The following is an 11071-nucleotide window of genomic DNA, read 5'->3' on the forward strand; positions in this document are numbered from 1 at the left end:
TTTTTAGAACGAACAATCTACTTTTACTTAAAATTAATAGGGGGAATGTGAATTCTATTAATTGTATAGATAGCTATTTAATTTTTCTGCAGAATGCAGCTTCTAATTTTATTATGTATTCTACAACACCCGGAAGGTGAAATCTAGACATTACTCTGACGACTACACGAAGTAGAATCTGTTTATAATGAGTTTTGAACGTTTACCTAGGAACTCTAATTAGGAATTATAATGGTCAATGACTGGAGAAAACCCTTGAGGCTTGATCTAATCACTTGAGTACAAGCAGTTAAGAACAAGTTGATGTAGCAAAACATGCATAGACCATATACCATAAATCATAAACCCCTCAAATCATGTCATCATACAGAGGTTACAGTAACCATGCAACCAAAGTAAAGTATATAATAGTCTTTTGGTTACATTCACTTGGAGCCTTTAGAAACCCAGCCTGCTTAAATCCGTTGCATTCCTTCTTCTGTGACAGTAAGGCCCTCTTCTTGCACGAGAAGAGCTTGGATCAGTCGGAGGAGGCAGCATTGGTTGCTCTCTGTTAACAAAGCCACCTGAAAAAAATGTCAAAAAGAGTGTGTTTCTTCTTGTTTCGGAAAGGAACATAATAAACAAACGAGAAAACTACAACGTAAGTTCGACTACTTACTGCCAAAGGAACCAGACAGACTGGGGAATTGCATTTGCATTCCAGCATTGCTACTCCAAGACTGTTCAAAACCAGCCAATTCATCTACAGCAAGAGGAAGAAACGTTTATAAATTCGAGGTTCTGTCATCTACACAATAGAATCTTTCTGAAGCATAACGAGGAAAGTGTTACTTACCTTCGTTCAGATTGTGCAAAATCTGGTTTGTACCAACCCGACCATCCGAGTTGCGCGTACGCTCAACCGTGTGGCCCTGCAAGGATGAAAACATCACTTATACAATTTAACTGATCCAACAACAAAGGAAAAAAATATTTTTATGGTGCTTATAAGGTATGTGTGTATAAAGTGTAACCTACCTTGTTATGGAAGCCTCTTGAAATCCTGTGCGCTGTTTCGCGAGTTGCAGTATTAGCTTCTTTGCTTTCTTCGAGAGTTAACTGTTACACAATAAAACCAAGATTTAGTAGTTAAGCATAAACTAAAACTCTATACACACGGACAAATATGTTAAAACTGTTACAACTCACCCCATCACTTCCTGTCCTTCTGGTCGTGGACGAAGTGTAGTAGTTTCCGTCATTACCACCGTAAGTAACAGTCGAGCTCTGGAAACTATAACCTTGAGTCTGTGGCTGCCATTGTCCACTGTTCACCATAGCATTTGTATTCATGTTTTGCATGTGTCTGACTGCAGAAACATAAACAGACAAGTCAAGTTACATAGAAACAAAACAATCTCTTTAATTACTTGGAAACTGTAACCTTGAGTTTGTGGTTGCCATTGTTCATAGGTCACCATAGCATTTGCATTCATGTTTTGCATGTGTGCAATCCTTCTCTCTGCGGAAACATAGACATGAAAGTCAAGTTACATAAAAACAAAACAATCTCCTCCCATAGAAACTATAACCTTGAGTTTGTGGCTGCCATTGTTCATTGTCCACCATAGCATTTGCATTCATGTTTTGCATGTGTGCAATCCTTCTCTCTGCGGAAACATAGACATGAAAGTCAAGTTACATAAAAACAAAACAATCTCCTCCCATAGAAACTATAACCTTGAGTTTGTGGCTGCCATTGTTCATTGTCCACCATAGCATTTGCATTCATGTTTTGCATGTGTGCAATCCTTCTCTCTGCGGAAACATAGACATGAAAGTCAAGTTACATAAAAACAAAACAATCTCCACACAAGTCAAATTACAAAGAAACCAAAACAATCTCCTTCCTTGGAGACTACGGCAGAAGATAAAAAATGGAAAAATTAAGGGTTATACCTTCAGCTATAGCCTCTTCAGTTTCCACCTCACTGCTTGACCTGCCACGTTTCCCTAGGATTACGCTCTTCTCTTGATATGCTTCTCCTTCTTCCTCAGCATCTAAAACATTGATCTCTTCAATAACTGGTCCACCTGGTAGTCTCGGTTGTGGTGTCTGGTGATGATGATTCTCGATAAACCCTAATGGAGGAGGACGCACTCCTGCAAAAGGGTCCATGGTAGGAGGACCAAACAGGCTGGGCTGAAACATGTTACCACCAAAAGGATGGGTGAACAAAGGGTCAGCAAACGGATCACCATTAGATCCACCAAAAGAGCCACCAAATGGATCACCATTAGATCCACCAAAAGAGTCCCCTCCTAAAACATTAGACATCTCACTCGGAGGTTCATTGTTAGGGGCACCAAAACCATCAAAAGAGTCTCTTCCAAAATCATTAGACATCTGACTCGGGGGACCAGTGTTCGGGCCACCAGATCCACCGAAAGGAGAATCAACGTTGAAAGGATCTCCGCCATCTCCCTCCATCTTCCCCTGGTTACTACACTTACACACAAATAAATAAAATTCATATGAGAAAGCTCAGATGCAAACAATGAAATTGCATCTTTGAACACAAGATCACATATCTTCAAATAAAACTGGAAAATGCAACTCATCAAAATTCGAGGGAGAACAATAGTTAACCCATAACTCTCAAACAGCATTAGCAGAATCTTAGCAACGTCAAGAGTAATAAAAAAAGAGCAAAACCTTTATTAAACAGTAACTCAAGAGCCCTACACATGAGCAACTCAAGAATGTAATCTAGTTCATAACGATCGGTATTAACGAAGACCCTAAAGGCAAACCAAACGAAACAGCAGAGTACCGGTGCTAACTCAAGGAGAAAGATCTAAAGTTCATACCTTTGAACAACAAACGATCAGCAGAAGAGAGAGAGAAGAAACCTCTCGAGATGTTGTTGCAAGTGTGAGACTTTATTCAACCCTTTATGCAGTTTTCACCGAGAGGACGGAATCTACTTATAATTTTCACAAAAGTTGCAATATGATTGGCTGATGGTTACACGTTACGCACACAATTTGCTCTCAAAGATTTTCTTCTAAAAATGGCGCAATTAGATAAGATTATGCAATCTATTATACGTATGAGTTCTATATATTGTTTTGTTGACAATTGTAAGTTTTTGGATATTTTTTTATTACAAAATAGTTGTAGGAAATGTAACTTTGCCATATTGCATCTAAATGCTACTTAATTACTAGAGTCTAATAGGGGTCCAAACCTGTTAAGCCCGTAAATATTTGAGCCCGGCCCGGTCTGATCCGAAAATATTTTAGGTCTAAAATTTAAAGCCTGGTCCGGTCCTTATAGTGTTGTAGGGGCTTTTCGGGCTTTTTGAAAAATAATTAGTTATTGTTATTTTTATCGTTTTAATACATGTAAATTTTCATTAAAAAATCAGTTTCAACTTTTTATTTTAAATATAAAGTGAGTTTAAATTTTTCTTCTTGATCGAAAATGTTTTATTTTTTCGTATACATTAAAAACATATTATAAACTAACTAAATTTAATAAAATTTAAATAATCAAATATAAATTTAAACTAAATATATAAGAACAAAATTTATGATAAACATGGTCAAACATTTCAGACTTTGTATGCTGAAAAAAACATGTTATAAAAGAAGAAGGGTCATTTGCAAAATTTAAAATGTGACATTTGTAATGATCAAACAATAAGGTGCATTAACAACTTTCATATTTGTTTATTAGTGTTTGAATCAAAAATATTAAAATAATATATCAATACTAATAATGGTTTTGATTGCAAGAATGATAATATTTAAACTAAAATATAAAGTTTCGGGTTTTCAGGCCGGCCCTAGTCCAAACGGGCTTAGACCCAAAATATCCAAAACCCAAATAGACTTAGCCCGAAAGGCCCAATTTTTTTGGGGCTTATAAAACTAAGTCCAAACCCAGTAACTTTTAGGGTCGGACAGGCTCGGGCCGCAGACTTCAGCCCTAATTGACATGTCTACATACTAACTAGGGGTCGACCGAATTCAAGCCGACTCAAACCAACCAAAATTATATGTCCCAACTATTAGGTTAATGTCTTCATAAATTCAAGCTGTTCGGTTTGGTTCGTTAAAAACTTAACAGAATCAAAAATCAAAATATTTATTTAGTTAGGTAAAATATACTAATAATATTAAGATCTAAGATAGTAAACAATCTGACATATATTTTACTAATAAATAAATATAAAACACAACTAATTATAAAATAAAAATTTATTATTTTCTTACATTATCATCAAAATCTAAAAACTATATATAATTGTTAAACTAGGTGTTTGAAGATAATAATTTTAAATTATTGATTGTATCTTCTATTTTGATGTTTTTTTGTGTTTAAATATGAAAAAGTTAATGACTTAGTGATTAATTGATGATTGTTTTTGTGTTTCAAATTATATATTTTTCAATCAAACTATAACAAAACTAAAATCCAGTTCCATTTAAATGAACCAAACATAAACCGAACCGAATACAAATCAAGATGAACCAAATACAAATTAAGCCGAATTCAGATCAGAACATAGACCAAACCAAATTAATTTCGGTTGACTTTGGTTAAAAGTTTGAGTTAATTTGTTCAAAAACCATAAAAGATTGACAAATTAGATACACAAAACATTGTTTTCTGTTTGGGGGGGGGGGATGGCGTATTCTTAGAGTGAAAGTAGATTACCATAGTAACCCTATACTATATTCCCGAAAAAATTAAGATTTTGTCTAGATTTTGTTAAGAAATAGTAAAGATTTTTCATTTTTTCTGGTAAAATATTTACCCTACTTCTCTTCTTCCTCCCCCTTTTCTCTCCAACCTTTCTCTAGAAGCAGCCCCTTTTTCCGATCAGATCTTGGCCCCTCCGGTCGCCGGTGCTCTTGCCGGTACTGGTTTCGTGAGGATTCCTTCGTTTTCTTTCTTTCTTGTTCATGGCCAGAGCTTCATCTTTGAGTTTTAGGGTCTTTCGCTGGCCTAATGTGGCGGTGCTTGCTTGCTGTAGGCGTTTCTAGTTTGTCCAGATGGTAGTTTTGCGGCGGTGGTCATGCATGTCTTGAACTTTAGAGGACGAGATCCGGTTCTAAGCTTCCTCTTGACTGCTCAGTCGCTAGCGACCTCTTGGAGTTCTGAGTGTTTCGACCGATGGTGAAGGGGAAGGCGGTGAGTCATTATGGTGTGGAGGGCTTGGTGGTGCTTGAACTGCTGGGATCTCCCGTTCGAGGACAACGGTGGGTCTTGAAAGAGGTGGGTCTTGAAAGGGATCTCCGGCAGCGGCTGGATTATATACTAAACATATTAGCCGGATATAGAAGAGTCTGCTAGATATAAGTACAATATTAGCCGAATATAAGTTAAACACATATGAGAAAATGTATAATGAATATATTAGCCAAATATAGTTACAATATAATTACTCTATTGTTTTATTTTCAGGTTAACAAAAAAACTGGCGGATATAGTTACAACCCGGCTAACTCCGATAATAGAATTTATGTTCAACTATAATAAATTTTTGTTATGGGATACTTTCCTATTTGACTATGTAAACTGAAATATAGCCGGCCAATTACTAAGTTGGCTATGTCTAAGGAAGATATGATCAAAACATTTTTCTTAGGCAGATATGATCAAAACATTTGTTGACCTGAATATATTAGCACTACAAGAAAACAGCGGTATTCTGACGGACATTCCTTCGGAAAATGAAATCCTCAGAATATCCCGAGGAATTTCCGAGGAAATATCAATCCGTCGGAATATTCCGAGGAAATTCCGAGGAAAAATGGGTTCCTCGGAAAAAACCGATGAATTCCGAGGAAATATTATAGCCGTTGGGGGATTTTACAAAATTCCGAGGAAATTCCGACGAACTAGCCTTTTCCGTCGGAATTCCGTCGGAATTTCCTCGGTCTGTCGGCAGGATTTAAACTATAAATACAAGCACTCCTCTTCCTCTTCATTCACTCCATATCTTCATCCTCCCTCTTACTCTATTTACACACGAATTTGATTCATAAAAAATATGTCTTCTTCAAATTATTTTCGTTCTTGGATCGATCGACCTCATTTGGATCCGAACACGAGATTGCTTACGGAAGAATACCAACGAGGTATAACCGAATTCATGGGGTTAGTTCACCGACAACCGGAAGCAAAAACACGTAAGTTAAGATGTCCTTGCTCTAATTGTAAAAATAGAAAGGTTATTAAAGAGTGGGATGTTTGGACTCATCTATATTTGAGTGGGATTACACGAAGTTACAAAATTTGGTATCATCATGGGGAAACTGATTATGAACATGGTAGTACTAGCGAACCTCAGCCAGCGGTTAGATTAGAAGAACCAATTAGAACGGATGTAGATTATGGTGTAGGTACTGAGCAGATGGTAAATGATCATTTTAGAGGGGAAGATTTACCCAATGCAGAAGCTAGGAGATTTTATGATATGTTGGATGCTGGAAAGCAACCATTATACGAAGGTTGCAGAGATGTTCATTCAGCTTTATCATCTGCTACAAGATTGATGAGCATTAAAACAGATTATAATTTGGCTGAAGACTGTGTGGATGCGATTGCTGATTTTGTAAAAGGTATTCTACCCGAGGATAATGTAGCTCCTGGTTCATACTACGAGGTTCAGAAACTCGTAGCTGGTCTTGGTTTATCATATCAGGTAATAGATGTATGCAGCGACAACTGCATGATTTATTGGAGGGCGGATGAACAGCGGGTTACATGCAAATTTTGTGGAAAGCCTCATTATAAAGATACGAGTGGAAGAGTTCCAGTGCCATATAAAAGGATGTGGTATTTACCTTTGACGGAAAGGTTGCAGAGGTTGTATCTGTCTGAACGCACAGCGCAACCAATGAGATGGCATGCGGAGCACTCAACAGATGGTGAGATCAGACATCCTTCAGATGCAAAAGCGTGGAAGCATTTCCAATCAAAGTATCCCGACTTTGCGTATGAAAGAAGAAATGTCTACCTTGGATTATGTACTGATGGTTTCAGTCCGTTTGGCAAGAGTGGAAGACAATATTCTCTATGGCCCGTCATTCTTACACCATACAACCTCCCCCCAAACTTGTGCTTGCGACGAGAGTTTTTGTTTCTCTCGATTCTCGTTCCCGGACCAGAGCATCCTAAGAGATCACTTGATGTGTTTCTTCAGCCACTAATATATGAGTTGCAACAACTATGGGCTCAAGGTGCTGAAACATACGATGTTTCGTGTAAAGAAAACTTTCAAATGCGGACAGTACTAATGTGGACAATAAGTGATTTTCCAGCATATGATATGTTGTCTGGATGGACAACGCATGGAAGGATATCATGTCCATATTGTCAAGATAACACTGATGCTTTCCAACTAAAACACGGAAGGAAAACGTGTTGGTTTGACTGTCACAGGAGATTCCTACCACCTGATCATCCATATCGTAGGAGTAGGAATTTGTTTACGAAGAACAAGAGGGTGTTTGACAGTCCACCTCCGGAAATTTGTGGGAAAGATTTGAAGATACAACTAAGAGATTTTGGTGCAGAAAGGACGCCAGAAGTCGGTGGACATGAGCGTTTTCCGGTAGATGCTGTTGGAGAACTACATAACTGGCACAAAAAAAGTATTTTCTGGGATCTGCCATACTGGGAGGATCATCTGCTAAGGCATAATTTAGATGTCATGCATATTGAGAAGAACTTTTTTGACAATCTCATGAACACGATCCTTAATGTTCAAGGTAAAACAAAGGATAATTTGAAGTCAAGACTGGATTTAGTCGATATATGTGCTCGTTCAGAACTTCATGTTGATGAAAATGGTAGGGCTCCTTTTCCCATATACCGACTTGATGCAGAGGGAAAAGATGCGTTCTTTGATTGGATTTCAAACGATGTGGAATTTCCAGACGGTTACGCATCAAATTTGCGTAACTGTATCGACAGAAAGGAAGGAAAGTTTACTGGCTTGAAAAACCACGATTGCCATGTAATGATGCAGCGCCTCCTTCCGTTCGCCTTCAAGGAACTATTACCACAAAATGTTCATGAAGCAATTGCAGGGATAAGTGGTTTCTTCCGCGATTTATGCACGAGATCAGTGACTCTTGAAGGTATTGAAAATTTGAAGACTAACATAGCCGTGATTCAGTGCAACCTTGAGAAGATATTTCCTCCCTCATTTTTTGATGTTATGGAGCATCTTGTTATTCACCTGGCAAGAGAATTGGAACTTGGTGGTCCTGTGCAGTATAGATGGATGTATCTGTATGAGCGGTATATGTTCCATTTGAAGAAGATGGTGAAAAATTTAAGTAGGGTGGAAGGTTCTATAGTCGCACAGATGATCAATGAAGAAACTTCAAACTTTGCCGAGTACTACTTTCCAGCAGAAGTTCAGACCAAAAACAGAAGACCTGCTCGGCATGATGATAGAGGCGAACGGGCAACATATCATGTTACGGTTCCAGACATTTTCACAGACGTTGGACGACTTAGCGGAAAACCAAAGGACCGTCGACTTACTGAGCAGGAGCGCAGTAATTTGCAAACATATTTGCTCACCAACTGCGAAGACGTTCTTCAATATGAGAGGTAAATAAATGAGCTTACAAATTTTTATTTTAACAAGTTGAAATTTAAATCTTAATTAATTACATTATTGTCATCATATACAGGATTTTCATGGCAGAAAAGCGGTTCGAGTATAGATACGCCACAGAGGACGAACTAGAAGAAATGAAGCAGAGAGAATTTACTGGATGGATGTTTACTTATGTGAGTGCTTTAAACAAATTAAAATATATTTTATCACATATTTATACTAATTCACATTTATTGATATAACATATATATATATGTGCTATTAATAGGTGTCTGCTGGTTTGGCCAGAGGTGAAACATTTGACGATTGGATACGTGAGATGGTCGTTGGACCAAACTTTGTTGTGAAGTCATATCCGAGATTTTGTACTCGAGGATATGCATTCACAACTCAGAAGAGGAGACGTTCGAGTACGACTTATGATGATGGCGTTTGTTCTGCATCAGGAGATGATGTATACTACGGACACATACATGAGATTTTGGAAATCAAGTATTTGGGCATGGTTGGATTGCGCTGTACTGTTTTCTATTGTGATTGGCACGACAACACCCCAGATCGAGGTGTGAGAACAGATGCATTTGGTGTTACATCAGTAAATTCGAGGCGAAAGCTGCAATATTATGATCCTTTCATTCTTGCTTCCCAGGCCGATCAGGTAATTAAATGTTAATTATTCAGAATGATTCATCATCATGTGTATTAATTTATAATTTTTCTAAATGTTACAGGTTTGTTATATCAAGTACCCCCGGGTAAGGAACAGAGATGATCCATGGGTTACTGTTACAAGACTCAACCCGAGAGGCCGAGTTCAGGGAAGTTCTGAGCTGGAAGACCCACTACAACCAAGCACATCCGGCAACTGTAGTGCAGCAGAAAATTTAGCTGGAGTTGGCCTTGTAGTCGATTTAACCGACTTTGGAGAGGAAGCCGTCGTTCACGTAGAGGATGAACCAGTAATTGGAGAGTTTCACCAAGATCCAGATTCAGATTCATCTAGTGATGATGACTCGGAAACAGAATATCATTGATTTTTTTTATTTTTTTTAAAGAAATACCGAGGAAATTCCGAGGAACACTTGATATAACCTCTTTCCTCGAATAATAGTTATTTGGTTTATCTAGCAAGGCAAAGCTGAATACGAATTAAAAACTACTCAGAACACAACCAAATAAAACGAAGAAACCATGTAAAAGAAATACAAACTCATAATTAAGAAACCCAAAAAAAAACTCAGTTCAAAATTAACAGAAAATAAGACCATAAAACGTTAGAATAGAAAAGAAAATAAAATAGCCGGTGATAGCTCCTACTCCTCGTCTCCTGCTCCAGATGTTCCGCATCATTGGGTCTCTTGGACCTCTTTCTTACCCTGTGTGTACCACTCGAACCCGAACCAGAGCTGGATGGAGAGTTGTCCCGATGAACTACATCATCCTTTTGGCAACGACACGGCCTGATACGTGAAATGGCAGCCCAGATCTTGTGTAGCATGTCGTTGTTTGTCTTTATGCTCTGATCTCTCCAATGTTGTTGCTGGCGCGAAGTGGCGTTCGGTGGAAGCTCTTGCAGCTTGTACTGGCTGGAGTCTGATGGGAGTAGCTGATGGGGTTGTGAATCATCTGGAATGGCTTGTGCAGCCTCATCTTCTCCTTCTTCATCAACCACGCCCTTGCCTTTGGTCTGATATTTTGGCGTGAAGAAGGATGGCTTGTCTACTAGTGCGGTAGCAGGGGGTAGGAACTCAACTGCAGCCTCTGAAAGTAGAGAAGTGAGACCGATCTGAGGTAGGTGGCAGTAGAGTGTTTTCTTCGCTCGGTCCTGGAATACGTAGACGTAAGGACCATCCCGATCGATCCTCGAGTGGGGACCAGCTATGAACTCCTTACTTACTAGAGAAATGACATCCAGGTAGTTCCAAGCAATGTTGTTCGATCTGTCCAGTGCTACCTCCTGGTTCTTGCAGTCTACACCCACATGTCTAAGGATCCGAGTAATCACTGCACCAAATCCACATGCATTGCTCTTGGATTTGGTTACTTTCCCCTTGTATCCTGCTAAGTTTGATTAATTATTTTTTTAAAAAATTAATTATTTTTCTAAAAAAATCGTATTTTTTCAAAAAAAAAGATTTTTTTATTTTTTATTTTATTTTGCGGGTTGGCCGGTATCCGCAAATCAAAATCCACCAACCCGCACTCGCCCCGCAAAAAATAGTCTTAACCCGCACCCGCACCCGCGACTTGATTTTTTCAAAATGCTCGACCCGCACCCGCCCCGCGGCGAGTCAAATGGGGCGGGCCCCGCGGGCTTTGATTTAAATTCCCAGGCCTATGTGTGTTCATCTTTGCTGATGTTTTCGTGCGCTTCATTCTCTACAAAATAGCATCATTGCTCTCAACATGGTTATAATCAATTAAGAACTCAAAGCAAC

At 38.6% G+C, this 11071-nt stretch overlaps 1 protein-coding gene across 2 annotated transcripts; it reads right to left on the reverse strand.

The window, feature by feature from the left end:
* Window positions 1-332: 332 nt before the first annotated feature.
* LOC106321059 lies at window positions 333-2950 on the reverse strand. 2 transcript variants are annotated; one of them, XM_013759377.1, is made up of 10 exons: window positions 2854-2950; window positions 1942-2486; window positions 1723-1800; window positions 1575-1652; window positions 1427-1504; window positions 1192-1352; window positions 1021-1101; window positions 839-914; window positions 662-745; window positions 333-566 (listed from the first exon to the last, which is right to left on the reverse strand). In XM_013759377.1, exons 2-10 carry the CDS (start codon window positions 2471-2473, stop codon window positions 439-441), a joined length of 1296 nt encoding a protein of 431 aa, XP_013614831.1. In that variant the 5' UTR covers window positions 2474-2486; window positions 2854-2950; the 3' UTR covers window positions 333-438. The 2 variants fall into 2 exon arrangements, with proteins under 2 accessions (XP_013614831.1, XP_013614832.1); XM_013759378.1 differs by lacking the exons at window positions 1427-1504; window positions 1575-1652.
* Window positions 2951-11071: the final 8121 nt, after the last annotated feature.

Source organism: Brassica oleracea, unplaced genomic scaffold (genome assembly GCF_000695525.1).
Source record: "Brassica oleracea var. oleracea cultivar TO1000 unplaced genomic scaffold, BOL UnpScaffold01195, whole genome shotgun sequence".
Taxonomy (NCBI): Eukaryota; Viridiplantae; Streptophyta; class Magnoliopsida; order Brassicales; family Brassicaceae; genus Brassica; species Brassica oleracea.

Bases quoted from the DNA above. Each gene is read 5' to 3' on its own strand.
- LOC106321059 (XM_013759377.1), bottom strand. From the start codon at position 2,473: ATGGAGGGAGATGGCGGAGATCCTTTCAACGTTGATTCTCCTTTCGGT. The intron at 1,102-1,191 runs GTGAGTTGTAAC...ATTGTGTAACAG, and splicing joins GAAGGACAGGAAGTGATGGG to TTAACTCTCGAAGAAAGCAA. The intron at 567-661 runs GTAAGTAGTCGA...CATTTTTTTCAG, and splicing joins TCTGTCTGGTTCCTTTGGCA to GTGGCTTTGTTAACAGAGAG.